The sequence below is a fragment of the Gobius niger genome, assembly GCF_951799975.1.
Source record: "Gobius niger genome assembly, chromosome: 16".
In the NCBI taxonomy this organism is placed as follows: Eukaryota; Metazoa; Chordata; class Actinopteri; order Gobiiformes; family Gobiidae; genus Gobius; species Gobius niger.
The window spans coordinates 9519865-9533074 of NC_136867.1; the positions used below are offsets into that span (position 1 = coordinate 9519865).

A 13210-nucleotide genomic window follows, 5' to 3' on the forward strand; every position below is an offset into this window, starting at 1 on the left:
TGTAATTTTGATTCTTTGAAAATACCCACATCTGTGCATCCTATTAGCAAAACACCTAAATCTATAGTTTTTTTTACCTCTGCAAATCCGAGCCTCTATTTTTAATTTTTATAAAGCGTTGTCTGAAGTCTACTCCTCCATGTCATGTCCTCTGAAGCTTTTGTCTGTTGGATAGTAGTCATCCATCTTTGCTTCCTTTGGCCTGAGGAGAAGTAAACATATGCATTACCATGATAATTCTGAAGTTACTCTTTATCCCTGAGCTGGGACTCACTTGCAGGCCTTGACCTTGACACAGATTGTGCGAACGTCATCCGTGGTGCTGAGCTCCTCCACGAGCACCTGGAGGTTGGCCTTCACAAACTTCAGGCAGCGTGACTTGAGGCGTCCGATCTTGTTGCAGACGGACAGCAGCTTGGACTTGAGCGTCTGCAGAAAACAGACGCATTTATTACTTCCCTGCCAGTCCCAGAAAAAAAAAGTTTGCCTCTAGAGTCTTGAGTTCTGTGGAAGAGAACTCTTACCTTCTCGGTGGCGTTTTTCCCAGCCTCTTTCTTCACCTTGTTCATAACCCACTTACAGGCCCAGCAGCATAGTCCCGGCAACTGAAAGTAATGGCAAAAGAGCTCAAATTCTTATCAAATCAAAATGTACAAATTCAGGCACAGTCAGGGAGGAGCGGAACAGCCAAAAGAATAAATATGTTAAGCAAAACTACATTTTTTTTTTTATTGTAATGTCACTTAGGCTTCCTGAGATTTAAGGAAGGACTCACAATCGTATTCATTTACTTCCATTACCTTCGCTTCAGGAGTGTCCGCTTCATCCTGTTCTTGAGGGCCGTCATCGACTGCCACACGTTTTCCCTGAATCATCCGCACTAAAAACAATTATCACAATTAAGATACAATTTTATTATTACTGACCAAAAATGATGACCACAAATATTATCATCTCACCTGAGTAAATGAGCAGGACACAGAGGAGCACGAGTGAAGAGCAGTTCATCTTGTCTGTCAGAGCTAACCCTGCAGCGATGGAGACAATGCATGGATCTGATGTGCAGCTTACAAACCCCACACAGGAGGCTGGCCAGAGGGCAAAGCGTGCAACACATTTACCACAACAACTCACACTTTTCAGACTGAGCACCACTTTCAGAGCAGCTTCCCCAAGATGAGAAACACTGTGAGTGTTAAATAAAATAATATCAAGGGCAGGGGCGGACTGGCCATATGTCCATTCTGGAAGAGCACAGAAGGGCCACTGGCTCTAGGGCCACCGGTCCTGCCTCAACCGAGCTTTACCCAAATCTAAAAGCTAAAAAGAAAAGCATCAAAATAGCGAGAAAAAGAGGATGAAAACAAAACAAAAATGTGCCGGAAAAGCATCAAAAAAGTGACAACAAATGTGATGAAAAGGCTACGAAAACGTGAGAAAAACACAACAAAAAATAATGAAAAAAACAACAAAAATATGACAAAAATGTGGCAACGTGACAAAAAGTTTCCGTCACTTTTGTAGGTCTTAGCTTTCAAATGAGGCGTTACATTGTTGCCGTCCAGTCGAGAAGCTTTTAGATTTGGGTAAAGCCCAGTATAAAAAAGCATGAATCTAAAAGGAATTCCGTGGAGTATGGTGTACCACAAGGTTCAATTTTGGGACCATTATTATTTCTTATTTATATTAATGATTTTGCTTCTGTTTCTATGACCACCTTTCCAGTTCTTTTTGCTGATTATACCAATAAAAAATAATAATAAACCGAACTGGGGAATATTCGCTCGGTTAAGGCAAGGGGTAAGAGGTTAAAATATGTATTTGTGGAAGTGCACAATTACGCTCATTTGGGCCAGGCTGGTCAGAGTCCAGGGCTGTTTTTCAGTCCCAGTCCGCCCCTGATCGAGGACATTGATGTCTGTGTAGGCTCTCAGTTATACAGGAGTCGTCCATCTTCAATGAAGGTCCTTGAGTTATCTTCTGTACTCTGTAGTTGAAGTGTCGAACGTTTCCCCTCTCATCCAAAAGGCTTCGTCAGCGATAATTCTCCGCTGATAATTCAGTGGAGATTATGACCATTTAGACTGAAACTCGGGTGTGGGTTTGGTCGTTAGGACTTAGAACTACAAAGTCTCTTAAAGGAACAGGCCATCGATGTTACACACTGAGATTTGTTCTTACCTGAGCTTAGACGAGTTGATGCGTACCTGTCTGGTCTTTGTGCGTGCCCGTGGAAGAGCGTGGCAGCTTCCAACTTCACCCCCGTTTGGAGCTATAGGAATACATTGGGAGAGATCAAATGCTAACATCATCTTTGGTCGTTTTGCGTGACTGAGGGCACGCGCAAAGACCAGACAGGTACACATCAACTCGTTTAACCTCAGGTAAAAACATATCTCAGTATGTAAAAACGGCAGCCTGTTCCTTTAACTACAAAGATGTTTACCCACAGGTGAGAGTAGCTGTTAATAGAGGAAAGGGACTTAGCCAAGCTGAACTCATCCCTGTGGTCTTTATCTGGGCTGCGGGTTGAGCTGGAACCTTAGTGCACAGATGAAGCCTTTTGAATGAGAGGCGAAACGTTCGACACTTCAACTATAGAGGACAGAAGATAACTCAAGAACCTTTACTGAAGATGGACAACTCCTGTACGACTGAGAAGCAGAAAACAGAGAGAATGTTGAAAGTGAAGGAAAAGAAAGTCTCTGACTGCACATTTGCTCAATGGCATTATTGCTATTTCCAGTTTATTTTTTTCCAAAAGTAACTCAAAATAGTGCAACTTAGCAACATTTTTGAAGCAGTAATATGTCATACAAACATATGACATTCTTAGAGCTGTCATCACTAATATATTATATATTACGACTGGCTTTCTGAATTTGTTTTAAATTAAAGAAAAAAGAAAGTAATAGCCGTGTACTGGCTGATTTTAAACACATCGGAATACTTCAATATAACCTTTGTGCCTAGAAATGAGTCTATAGGAAAATAGACCTTATAATTAATGATTGCAAGAAAACATATTGTATTATTTTGCAAACTTTATCTTTAATATTTAGCAAAATGCAAGCAAAATTTAGCAAATATGTAGGTAAATATAAAACATAACAGAATAATGTGAACACAACATCCATACAATGCACTGCAACGCTAGAGGCCAGGGTGAGTTGACTTTGTAAAATAACCACACAAGGAAGCAGCAAAAACACTTTGTCTTTAATCTACAGTTTTTCACCTCTGCAAATCTGAGCCTCTATTTTTATATTTCTAAAGCGTTTTCTGAATTGCGCCAGCCGACTCCTCCATGTCCACTGAAGGTCCCATCTTTTGGAAAGTAATCATCCATCATTGCTTCCTTTGGCCTGAGGAGAGGTAAACATAAGCATTACTATGATAATACTGAAGTAACTCTTTATCCTGAGCTGGGACTCACTTGCAGGCCTTGACGTTGACACAGATTGTGCGGACGCCATCCGTGGTGCTGAGCTCCTCCACGAGCACCTCGAGGTTGGCCTTCACGAACTTCTTACAGAGTGACTTGAGGAATCCGATCTTGTCGCAGACGGACAGCAGCTTGGACTTGAACGTCTGCAGAAAACAGCCACATTTATTTCACTTTAGAGTCTTGAGTTCTGTGGAGGAGAAGACGAGGCTCTCTTACCTTCTCGGTGCCGTTTTTCCCAGCCTCTTTCTTCACCTTGTTCAAAGCCCACTTACAGGCCCAGCATAGGCCTGGCAACTGCAAGTAATGGCAAAAGTTAAATCTCAAATTTGTAGCAAATTAAAATATATAAATTCAGGCACTGTCGGGGAGTGACAAAAATGTGAAAGGTATTTACAGTCAATTTCATATACTTTAAAGGCACACTGCGCAACCTTTTGGACTATATGTGCCTCCACCCCTTACTCCCCACCCCTTGCTCCACAACAAGGACGAGAGAATGAACTATTTTGACTCATTGTGAAATTAGTTGTCAAATAATAATGAATTGAATTGAATTTTAGTCGACATCTCCATGGAGACGAGCTGATGATGAAAATATCTGTCATAAAATAAAGGCCTGTATTTCAATTTGATTTATTGGGTAAAATTCTATGCAGTGTTGCTTTAAGCTTCCTGAGATTTAAGGAATGACTCACAATCTTATAAATTTACTTCCATTACCTTCATTTCAGTGGTGTCCACTTCATCCTGTTCTTGAGGGCCGTCATCGACTGCCACTCGTTTTCCCTGAATCATCCACACTAAAAACAGTGATAAGAGTTAAGAAATACCTTGACGATTACTGACCAAAAGCGATGACCATGAACATCATCATCTCACCTGAGCAAATGAGCAGGACACCGAGGAGCACGAGTGAAGAGCAGTTCATCTTGTCTGTCAGAGCTAACCCTGCAGTGATGGGGGTAATGCATGGATCTGATGTGCAGCTTAAATACCCCACACAGGAGGCTGGCCAGAGGTCAAAGCGTGCAACACATTTACCACAACAACTCCCACTTTTCAGACTGAGCACCATTTTAGGAGCAACACCTCAACCATAACAAGTGGCAACAATTACTAAGAGGAGAACCACAATGAGTGTTCAATAGGGCCAGGTTTTTGAGAAATAATTTTGGTGAAATTTGTCATAAATGTGCTTGCTCGCTGATAATATACTGTAGTGATGATTTAGCAAGAGGTGGAGAGAGACAATGAGACAATGAGCCGATTAAGTATAAGTGATTCCTCGCTGATCAAGATCAAGAATGAAATACTTGTAAAAAGGAAAAGGATCCCGAACTGTGTACTTCTTATAGACCTATCTCTTTAATGAATGTCGATACCAAGATTCTCGCTAAAGCTTTGGCACGTCGTCTAGAGAGGGTGCTTCCAAAAATTATTTCGCAGGAACAGACGGGCTTTATAAAGGGACGGCAGCTTTTTTATAATGTCCGTACATTATTAAATGTTATCTACTCGAAAGGAGCCGCAGCCACTCCAGAGGTTGTAATCTCTGTTGATGCAGAAAAGGCGTTCGACAGAGTTGAATGGAGTTACCTGTTTTCAGTTATGACGAAATTTGGATTTGGGAATGTTTTTATATCATGGATGCACCTTCTCTATACATCACCTTGTGTCAGTGTTACAACTAATAACGTTCAATCTAGTTATTTTCCCTTAAATCGTGGCTGTAGGCAGGGCTGCCCTCTATCTCCCCTCCTTTTTGCTCTCGCGATAGAACCTTTGTCCATTTATCTGAGGTCTTTCCCCATTTTTAATGGCATTATGCGTTCTTGTGTCGAATTCAAACTTTCTTTGTACGCTGACGATTTGTTACTATATGTCACAAATCCTGTAATGGCATGCCCCATTATTCTTTCTTTCTTTCGCAGATTCGGTTTGTTTTCGGGATATAAGATCAATGTCTCGAAGAGTGAATGTTATCCGGTTAATGCCCTAGCAATGCAGCTCTCTCAATCTGATATTCCTTTCAAACTGAGTCCTACAGGATTTAAGTATCTGGGGGTTCATGTGGCCAGGTCCTACAAATCTCTTTATTCCGTGAACTTCTCTCCCCTATTGACTGAGATTAAAGCTGATTTCCAAAGATGGAGTTCCCTCCCCCTCTCTCTGATTGGTAGAATTAATGTGGTTAAAATGAATGTCCTCCCCAAATTCTTGTTTCTGTTCCAGTGCCTACCTATTTTTTTATCTAAAGGTTTTTTCAAAAGCATGGACTCAATTATAACTCAATTTCTGTGGAATGGTAAGAGACCTAGAGTTAGGCTAAAAGTTCTTCAGAATTGCAAATTTGATGGTGGCCTTTCTCTACCAAATTTGAAATTTTATTATTGGGCTGCGAACATAACAAGAACTATATTTTGGCTAAAATTGGTCAACATACCTTGGTGTCAGTTGGAAATACAATCATGTCCCTCGTCCTCTTTACTGGCGATACTAGCTGGCGCAGCTTTAGTCAACCCCTCTGGCTTTACTAGTAACCCAGTGGTCATTTCCACATTAAAGATATGGTTTCAATTTAGGAAGCAGTTTAAATTTCTCATTCCCACCTCATCAAGCCCATTGTTGAGGAATCATGCGTTCAAACCTGCATTAACTGACTCTACTTTCACTTTATGGCATGACAAGGGGCTGAAATGTTTTAAGGATTTTTATAAAGAGGGTGTTTTTTGTTCTTTTACAGAGCTAGCTAGCGAGTTCAATCTCCCAACATCACATCTTTTTAGGTACTTTCAAATTAGGAGCTGTGTAAAAGTTTTATTTCCTAATTTCCCACAACTCCCCCCTGATCAGACATGGGATGATCTTTTACGATTGAATCTTTCACAAAAATCTTTAATTTCAAAAGTCTATGGTACTATCCAGTCTTATGATGATCATTTAACCATTGGGATAAAGGAGGCTTGGGAGAAAGAGTTGGGCCTAACCTTTAATGTTGATTGGTGGGACTCGGTTTTGGGCCGTATTCACAAAACCTCCATTTGCGCCCGCTTGACCTTAATACAATTTAAAGTAGTGTTCAGATGTCATTATTCAAAAACCCGGCTATCACAAATTTTTCCAAATATAATTGATGTCTGTGACAGATGTTCTGGTTCACCCTGCAATCTTGCACATATGTTTTTCTTCTGCCCAACTCTAGTGAATATCTGGCAAACTTATTTTGACACCATGTCTAAAGTTCTCCTCAAGACCATTGATATATCCCCTCATTTAGCTGTTTTTGGTACTCCTCAAGACTACACCCGTTTTTCATTAGTGCAGCTAGAGGTCCTGGCTTTCACTTCCTTGATAGTGAGACGCCATCTTCTCCTTAATTGGAAAGCAACAAATGCCCCGTCCAACACACTTTGGATCACTGAGATCATGTCCTTTCTAAAATTGGAAAAAATAAGATACTCCAAACAAGGTAATCTCGCAAAATTTCACAATAAATGGCAACCATTTATGCAATTTTTCCAGGCTAACTAAGCCCAATTCCAACACACTCTAGTTTATTTTATTTATTTTATTTTATTATTACTATTATTATTTTATTTTTTATTTATTTGTTTTAAGGTAAAGTGTTATACCAACGCAATATATAGTAAGTTCATTAAATTATGATGAATGAATACGAGTAGTAATTATGGGGCTGCTTTTTTTGTTATGCTAATTTTTTCTTTGTTATGCTAATTATGTGTAAACAATCACACCTCCCTAACCCCCATGGTGTCTAGACACAATGGCGCCACTACAGGTGCATGGGCAAACCGGTTCACACCTCTGTAGACCCCTCTCCCCTCTCACCTGCCCTCCCCTGCTGCATTCCATATTAAGATCTCACACCCACTGTGACATCATAGTAGACAGCTATGCTTTAAGAGCTATACTATCTATTATTTTATTTTAGTGAAATGTGTGCGGGCGTAAATACGGGATTCTGTAAACAAAACAACATAAAAATAAATCGTTTTTGTTTACCGTTTGAACCAGCTGAAGAGTCCTGACCACCTAGGTGTCTAGACAAGGCTGACACCTGACATTAACATACAGTATGCGCATGATCCTCACCCCCCTCGCCACCTGCACGGTGAAAAGGAGTTTGCTCAAGGTTCTATCTGATTCTGAAAAAAGAAAAGAATGAACTATGGATCAAAGCAAAGCTTTTGCATGTCAAAGACTGACAAAGACTACAACTCCAACCCAAACCAAAAGTCATGCAAACTGCAACCACTCTTAACATAATGGAAAGTACACAAACCAAAGAAAGCACTCCAAACATCCAACCTGCGATCAATGCAGCAGACCTTCACCACCAAAATTTGACAGAGATCACAGTTTACTGGTATATTTTTCTTTAAAAGCAAAATGAAATATCAGACCTGCTCATCAAACGACAAAAACAACTCAACTACCACGGCTAAATGAGCTCAATTTGTCAACCAAAACCATAATCACAAAGCTGCCAAACAAACTGAAAGAACAGTTCAGATATATTGCATAACAGTAATTATGGGGCTGCTTTTTTTGTTATGCTATTTTTTTCTTTGTTATGCTAATTATGTGTAAACAATCACACCTCCCTAACCCACGTGGTGTCTAGACACAATGGCGCCACTACAGGTGCATGGGGCACCTGCATGCAGGTGTATGGGCAACCGGTTCACACCACAGCAGACCCCCTCCTCTCACCCTTCCCCTGATGATAAAGCATGTGACCCAATAGCTGTAACGACAATTGGTTGACGATGTTGTGTGTGACAAACTGTTTTTAAAAGTTTACTTTTAAGTAACATTAAACAGCTATGCTTTAAGAGCTAAGCTGCAATGTTTCATTTTTATTAGTCTTAACTTAGTTATACTAGTTTTGGCTATTCCAAAGTCATTTTGATTGTTAGTTTGTAAGCTTTACTTCTGTAATGTTTCTTTAGTGGAATAATACAATACTAATAAGAATAGTGATAATAATATATTTTGTTGTTTTCATTATTTTATTTTAGAGAAATGTGTGCGGGCGTAAATACGGGATTCTGTAAACAAAACAACATAAAAATAAAACGGTTTTGTTTACCGTTTTCCATAGGAAAACAAACACTGAATTAACGTTACAGATAGAGCAGTGTTTTTGTGTCTGACTTGGGTGTCTTTGAGCTAATGCAGTAGTAGTAGTTCATTCCTTTAAATGTAAAAACATTTCCAATTCTTTGTGTACAACACGACCGAAAGGGTTTAGGCTGAAGTGAAAACTTATTACGTCTAACCCAGTTTACCCAGACTTCCACCAGAGAAAAACAAAACACAAACATTAATAATGAACAATATCAAGTGTCAAACAGAAGAGAAATAAGCATGTATCTGGAGTTAGTAACATAAATTTCTGTATTCCAACAAATATGTATACATACATTTTTAATTTAGTTGAAACTAAATCATGTCATTATTATTTTTGATTTATTTTTTCTTACTTTATTCATCCTAAGCTGATATATTCTTGAATTTTAGCAGCTTTAAACAACTTTTTGAAAGCTTTGACTGTTTGGGACAGTTTTAACTGATCTTCCACAGATTAACACCTCTTACAGAAATACATCCACTCTTTTTATTCTTTTTAGCTTTTTTGAAAATAGCAGTTCCTCGGAGGTTATACTGACTTTTCCTGTGTTCAAAAAGCTCCTGGATGGGAGGGGGGAGAAGATTATGCTTTGTACACTATTACTAATGTATTTAGATCAACAAGATCATGGATTTTCAGTAGGCTCAGCTCTACAAAGATAGGGTTCGTTGGTGCATAGAAATCTGCTTTAGTGATAATTCTTATTGCTTATTTTGGAGTACGAAAATAGGATGAGTATTGGATTTATTATTTTTCCCCATATTTCCAGGCCATCATTTGGGTAAGGAAGTATGAGTTATACAGTAATAGAAGAGATTTTTTATCGAGTACAGTTTTCAATTTGCCAACTACAGCAATGTTTTTTTCTAATTTTGTTTTTTAAGATAAGATAAGATAAACCTTTATTGATCTCACAAAGGAGAAATTCACTTGTTACAGTCGGCGTTACTTATATATATATATATACTTATATGCGATTTCCATTCAAGTTTACCATCAATGGTAACTCCTAGATACATGCATTGTTTTGGCATGGCTGTAGTGATGCAGTGTCTGCCTTCTCAGACTACTTAACTCGCTTAGCTGATGAATATGCATGTGGGCTCACGTTGCTAAAGCTAGGGGTCAAGAAATCTGTTGTTTGAAGCCTCTTCAGAGGGATCATGTCCCAACATAGATCTGAAGTGATTTTAATCTGTCTGTAAATAAAAACCCGTTTTTAAAAGTTTACTTTTAAGTAACATTAAACAGCTATGCTTAATATCCAACGTTTTATTTCTGTTAGGGTGCTATTGTTTCTAACTTTTAATCGCACAAACATGCTGATGTAAGAACTTTTTTCAAAGTATGCTGCACTTTGGTTGTTTTTATAAGTTATATTGTATTTTGCTTCAAACTGTGTTCCTTTTGTGGTGAGAATGGGGACATAATGGCTTTTACAATAATTATAACATTTAGTTTTTTTATTTTAGTGAAATGTGTGCGGGCGTAAATACGGGATTCTGTAAACAAAAACAACATAAAAATAAAAACGGTTTTGTTTACCGTTTGAACCAGCTGAAGAGTCCTGACCACCTAGGTGTCTAGACAAGGCTGACACCTGACATTAACATACAGTATGCGCATGATCCTCACCCCCCTCGCCACCTGCACGGTGAAAAGGAGTTTGCTCAAGGTTCTATCTGATTCTGAAAAAAGAAAAGAATGAACTATGGATCAAAGCAAAGCTTTTGCATGTCAAAGACTGACAAAGACTACAACTCCAACCCAAACCAAAAGTCATGCAAACTGCAACCACTCTTAACATAATGGAAAGTACACAAACCAAAGAAAGCACTCCAAACATCCAACCTGCGATCAATGCAGCAGACCTTCACCACCAAAATTTGACAGAGATCACAGTTTACTGGTATATTTTTCTTTAAAAGCAAAATGAAATATCAGACCTGCTCATCAAACGACAAAAACAACTCAACTACCACGGCTAAATGAGCTCAATTTGTCAACCAAAACCATAATCACAAAGCTGCCAAACAAACTGAAAGAACAGTTCAGATATATTGCATGTGGCGTCCAAGAAGCACTTTCACTGACATTATAATTTTTGTTGAGTGTCAGTTAAAAATCATCACTGATCCCTTATTTGGTGAACTTCAAACTCAAAGTGTCGACTAAGAAACTGTGAAACCAAAAAACAAGACACGAACCAATCTAATATCAGATCTGTAAAAGTTAATAATCCCAACTCTACGTTTTTGTTCACAACCTGAATCTCATTATTTAAGTTGTTGTCCCAAGTTCACAACCCTGCAACATAATGGGAAGATTAATTTTGTTTAGGAAAAGAGACTTTGCTTTAAATGTTTTGGGTATGGACATTTTACTGTTTCATGTAAATGTTTCAGTGGATAAATCTATCAAACAGTGATCTGTCTGAGCTCAATCCTGATGTCCATAGTACTTTCTCAACAGTTGAATCACAGCAAGCCCAAACGGGGACCAGTGGAGTTGGTAAATTTTCAATCATTCCAGTTGATGTGAAATCAAACAAAGACAATAAAATAGTTCAAACATATGCATTTTCAATAACATCAACATCAAGTTTCTGCACAGAATCACTTCTGCAAAACTCAACTTGAAAGGACAGAAAACAATTAGCAAACAATGTCACCTCAACAAACACAATCTACTTAACCTGACAATTGATCTTTCAGTTTTCCAGTTGTGATGGTAATGACTTCTATTCCGGGGAGTCAAAAGACAATACCAGTGACAAAAGTGAGTTTGCTTAAGTCATGTGGATCTTCCAGAAATTGAGTCAAATGTTGAATTGCTAATCAGATTGACTGCTCCAAAGTTGCACTAGCCACAAAAAACAGTAAAAATGATGGCCCTTTTGCTGTTAAAACGTCATTAGGATGGATTGTAAATGGTACTTGTACGTGACATAAACATGTCAACTTTGGTCAAACTGTTCAATAATCTGCTCTATGTCACTCTGGTCTGTCCACACTCGTATTTGCTGCAAACACTTACTTCACATGCACATCTGTGAATACACTCACACTGTTGTTCTATGTTCTATGTTCATGTGTTTTATGTTTCAAGTTGCACGATCTAACGAAAAATAATTCCTAGTTGTGAACCTGCTCATAACCATGACATTAAAAACGATTCTGTTTCTGATTCAAGCAAAAAGGATTGACAAAACGGGGAAGGAATGAGAGACAAAAGTGGCAAATAATGTATACGGGAAAAACGACAATGCTATTAGCAAATTGAGTTGTTTATGGTATTGTAAAGGTTTCGAAAAACAAAGATGACAAAATAGCAAAGTATGAACATTAGTTTAGGGAAAATCTAAACTAAATGTCCTAAAGTTAAATATGGTTGCCGATGGTTTAATATGGTTGCCGATACACACAATCTACATAACCTGACAGATGATCTTTCCGTTTCCAGTTGTTAGGGCAATGAGCGTGTTGTAAACTCAAAAGACAAAACCACAGTGTCTAAATCCAGTGTTAAACCTAGACCGAAACACATGTCAGCAGCAAGCTGAATAATGCAACGTACTGAGAACAAATCTTAACCATTTTCACAATAATTGCATAATGTTGCCTGAGGAAGAGTCCCAAAAGAACTATATTGTAATTAGAGTAAATTCATGAGTCACAAATTAGAGTGAATATCTTATTATAAAAGATTATTCACACCAGTTTGTTTTTCATTTGATACAGCTAATAATATTCTTTTACCTATTTCTTTTACATAAGATGAAAGTCATAATGATAACAGGCTGATTGTTCAAAAGGTTTTCTTTTAAAACAACTCTTAAATAAACTTATAATCAATTAATCTCTTGTTTCTTTGTTGTGAGCCACACGGTAAAGGATTTGAGAAATTCTCTGTATTTTCTTCCTTAATTTCACGAATAATCACAAAAGGGCAACATTTTTCTACACAGTAATCGTAATTTAAAATTTTAGGATTGTGTAATTCATTGTTAAAAAATGACTCAAAATGGGAAGGTTGTGTTTCTACTATGGACTCCTTGATTGCCTCTTGTTTATTTTGCATAGTTGGCAAACCTTCTCGGATTTATAAATGTGTTTGTCTTCAAGGGGGCGTCTGTGTCACTTAGACAGTAAAATGAAAACAAAAAAATGGAATTTGAATATTTACAGTATAGTTAGGTTCATTACAGCACTATATTAATCAAGCTGCACAACAGTCAGAATATTAAGTAATACTTACTATTCACAAATATAAAGAAACCACTTTTCTGTGTTTTTTATCATGTACACATCATAAGACGATGTTTACTGTCCATTGGACATGTATTTGTGTATCCAACTCACAAAAGCAGAAACTTCAACGTGATTCAGCATTTAGCTCAGATTACCCTTTTTTAGCTAGTACAGGAGGTAAAGGCAAATCTTACATTAGAAAAGTTGTACTTTTTAAAATGCTTATATATGTTGTGATTTATATTTTTTGCTTAATTTAAACGTTTTTGTTAAATGTACACAGGATACCAATGTTATTATTTTTTGTTTCATTCGAAAGTAACAATAAAAACAGCTCCCCAAAAGTCTGAATGAAAA

General features: G+C 37.9%; 2 protein-coding genes across 2 annotated transcripts; both read right to left on the reverse strand.

Annotated features, from left to right (window-relative positions):
* Positions 1-126: 126 nt before the first annotated feature.
* Positions 127-1054, reverse strand: LOC306975990 (antimicrobial peptide NK-lysin-like). The gene is made up of 5 exons (XM_079573816.1): positions 960-1054; positions 801-880; positions 525-605; positions 271-429; positions 127-195 (listed from the first exon to the last, which is right to left on the reverse strand). Exons 1-4 carry the CDS (start codon positions 1006-1008, stop codon positions 271-273), a joined length of 369 nt encoding a protein of 122 aa, XP_079429942.1. The 5' UTR covers positions 1009-1054; the 3' UTR covers positions 127-195.
* Positions 1055-3211: 2157 nt separating this feature from the next.
* Positions 3212-4396, reverse strand: LOC306976076 (antimicrobial peptide NK-lysin-like). Its single transcript, XM_079573936.1, has 5 exons — positions 4328-4396; positions 4169-4248; positions 3665-3742; positions 3437-3591; positions 3212-3365 (listed from the first exon to the last, which is right to left on the reverse strand). Exons 1-5 carry the CDS (start codon positions 4374-4376, stop codon positions 3263-3265), a joined length of 465 nt encoding a protein of 154 aa, XP_079430062.1. The 5' UTR covers positions 4377-4396; the 3' UTR covers positions 3212-3262.
* Between the last annotated feature and the right edge of the window lie 8814 nt (positions 4397-13210).

Excerpts from the sequence above, each read along its gene's own strand:
- LOC306975990 (XM_079573816.1), bottom strand. The coding sequence starts at position 1,008 with ATGAACTGCTCTTCACTCGTGCTCCTCTGTGTCCTGCTCATTTACTCA. Across the intron at positions 881-959 it reads TGTCCTGCTCATTTACTCAG|TGCGGATGATTCAGGGAAAA; the intron begins GTGAGATGATAA and ends AATTGTTTTTAG. Across the intron at positions 430-524 it reads GGAAAAACGCCACCGAGAAG|ACGCTCAAGTCCAAGCTGCT; the intron begins GTAAGAGTTCTC and ends TGTTTTCTGCAG.
- LOC306976076 (XM_079573936.1), bottom strand. The coding sequence starts at position 4,376 with ATGAACTGCTCTTCACTCGTGCTCCTCGGTGTCCTGCTCATTTGCTCA. Across the intron at positions 4,249-4,327 it reads TGTCCTGCTCATTTGCTCAG|TGTGGATGATTCAGGGAAAA; the intron begins GTGAGATGATGA and ends CACTGTTTTTAG. Across the intron at positions 3,592-3,664 it reads GGAAAAACGGCACCGAGAAG|ACGTTCAAGTCCAAGCTGCT; the intron begins GTAAGAGAGCCT and ends TGTTTTCTGCAG.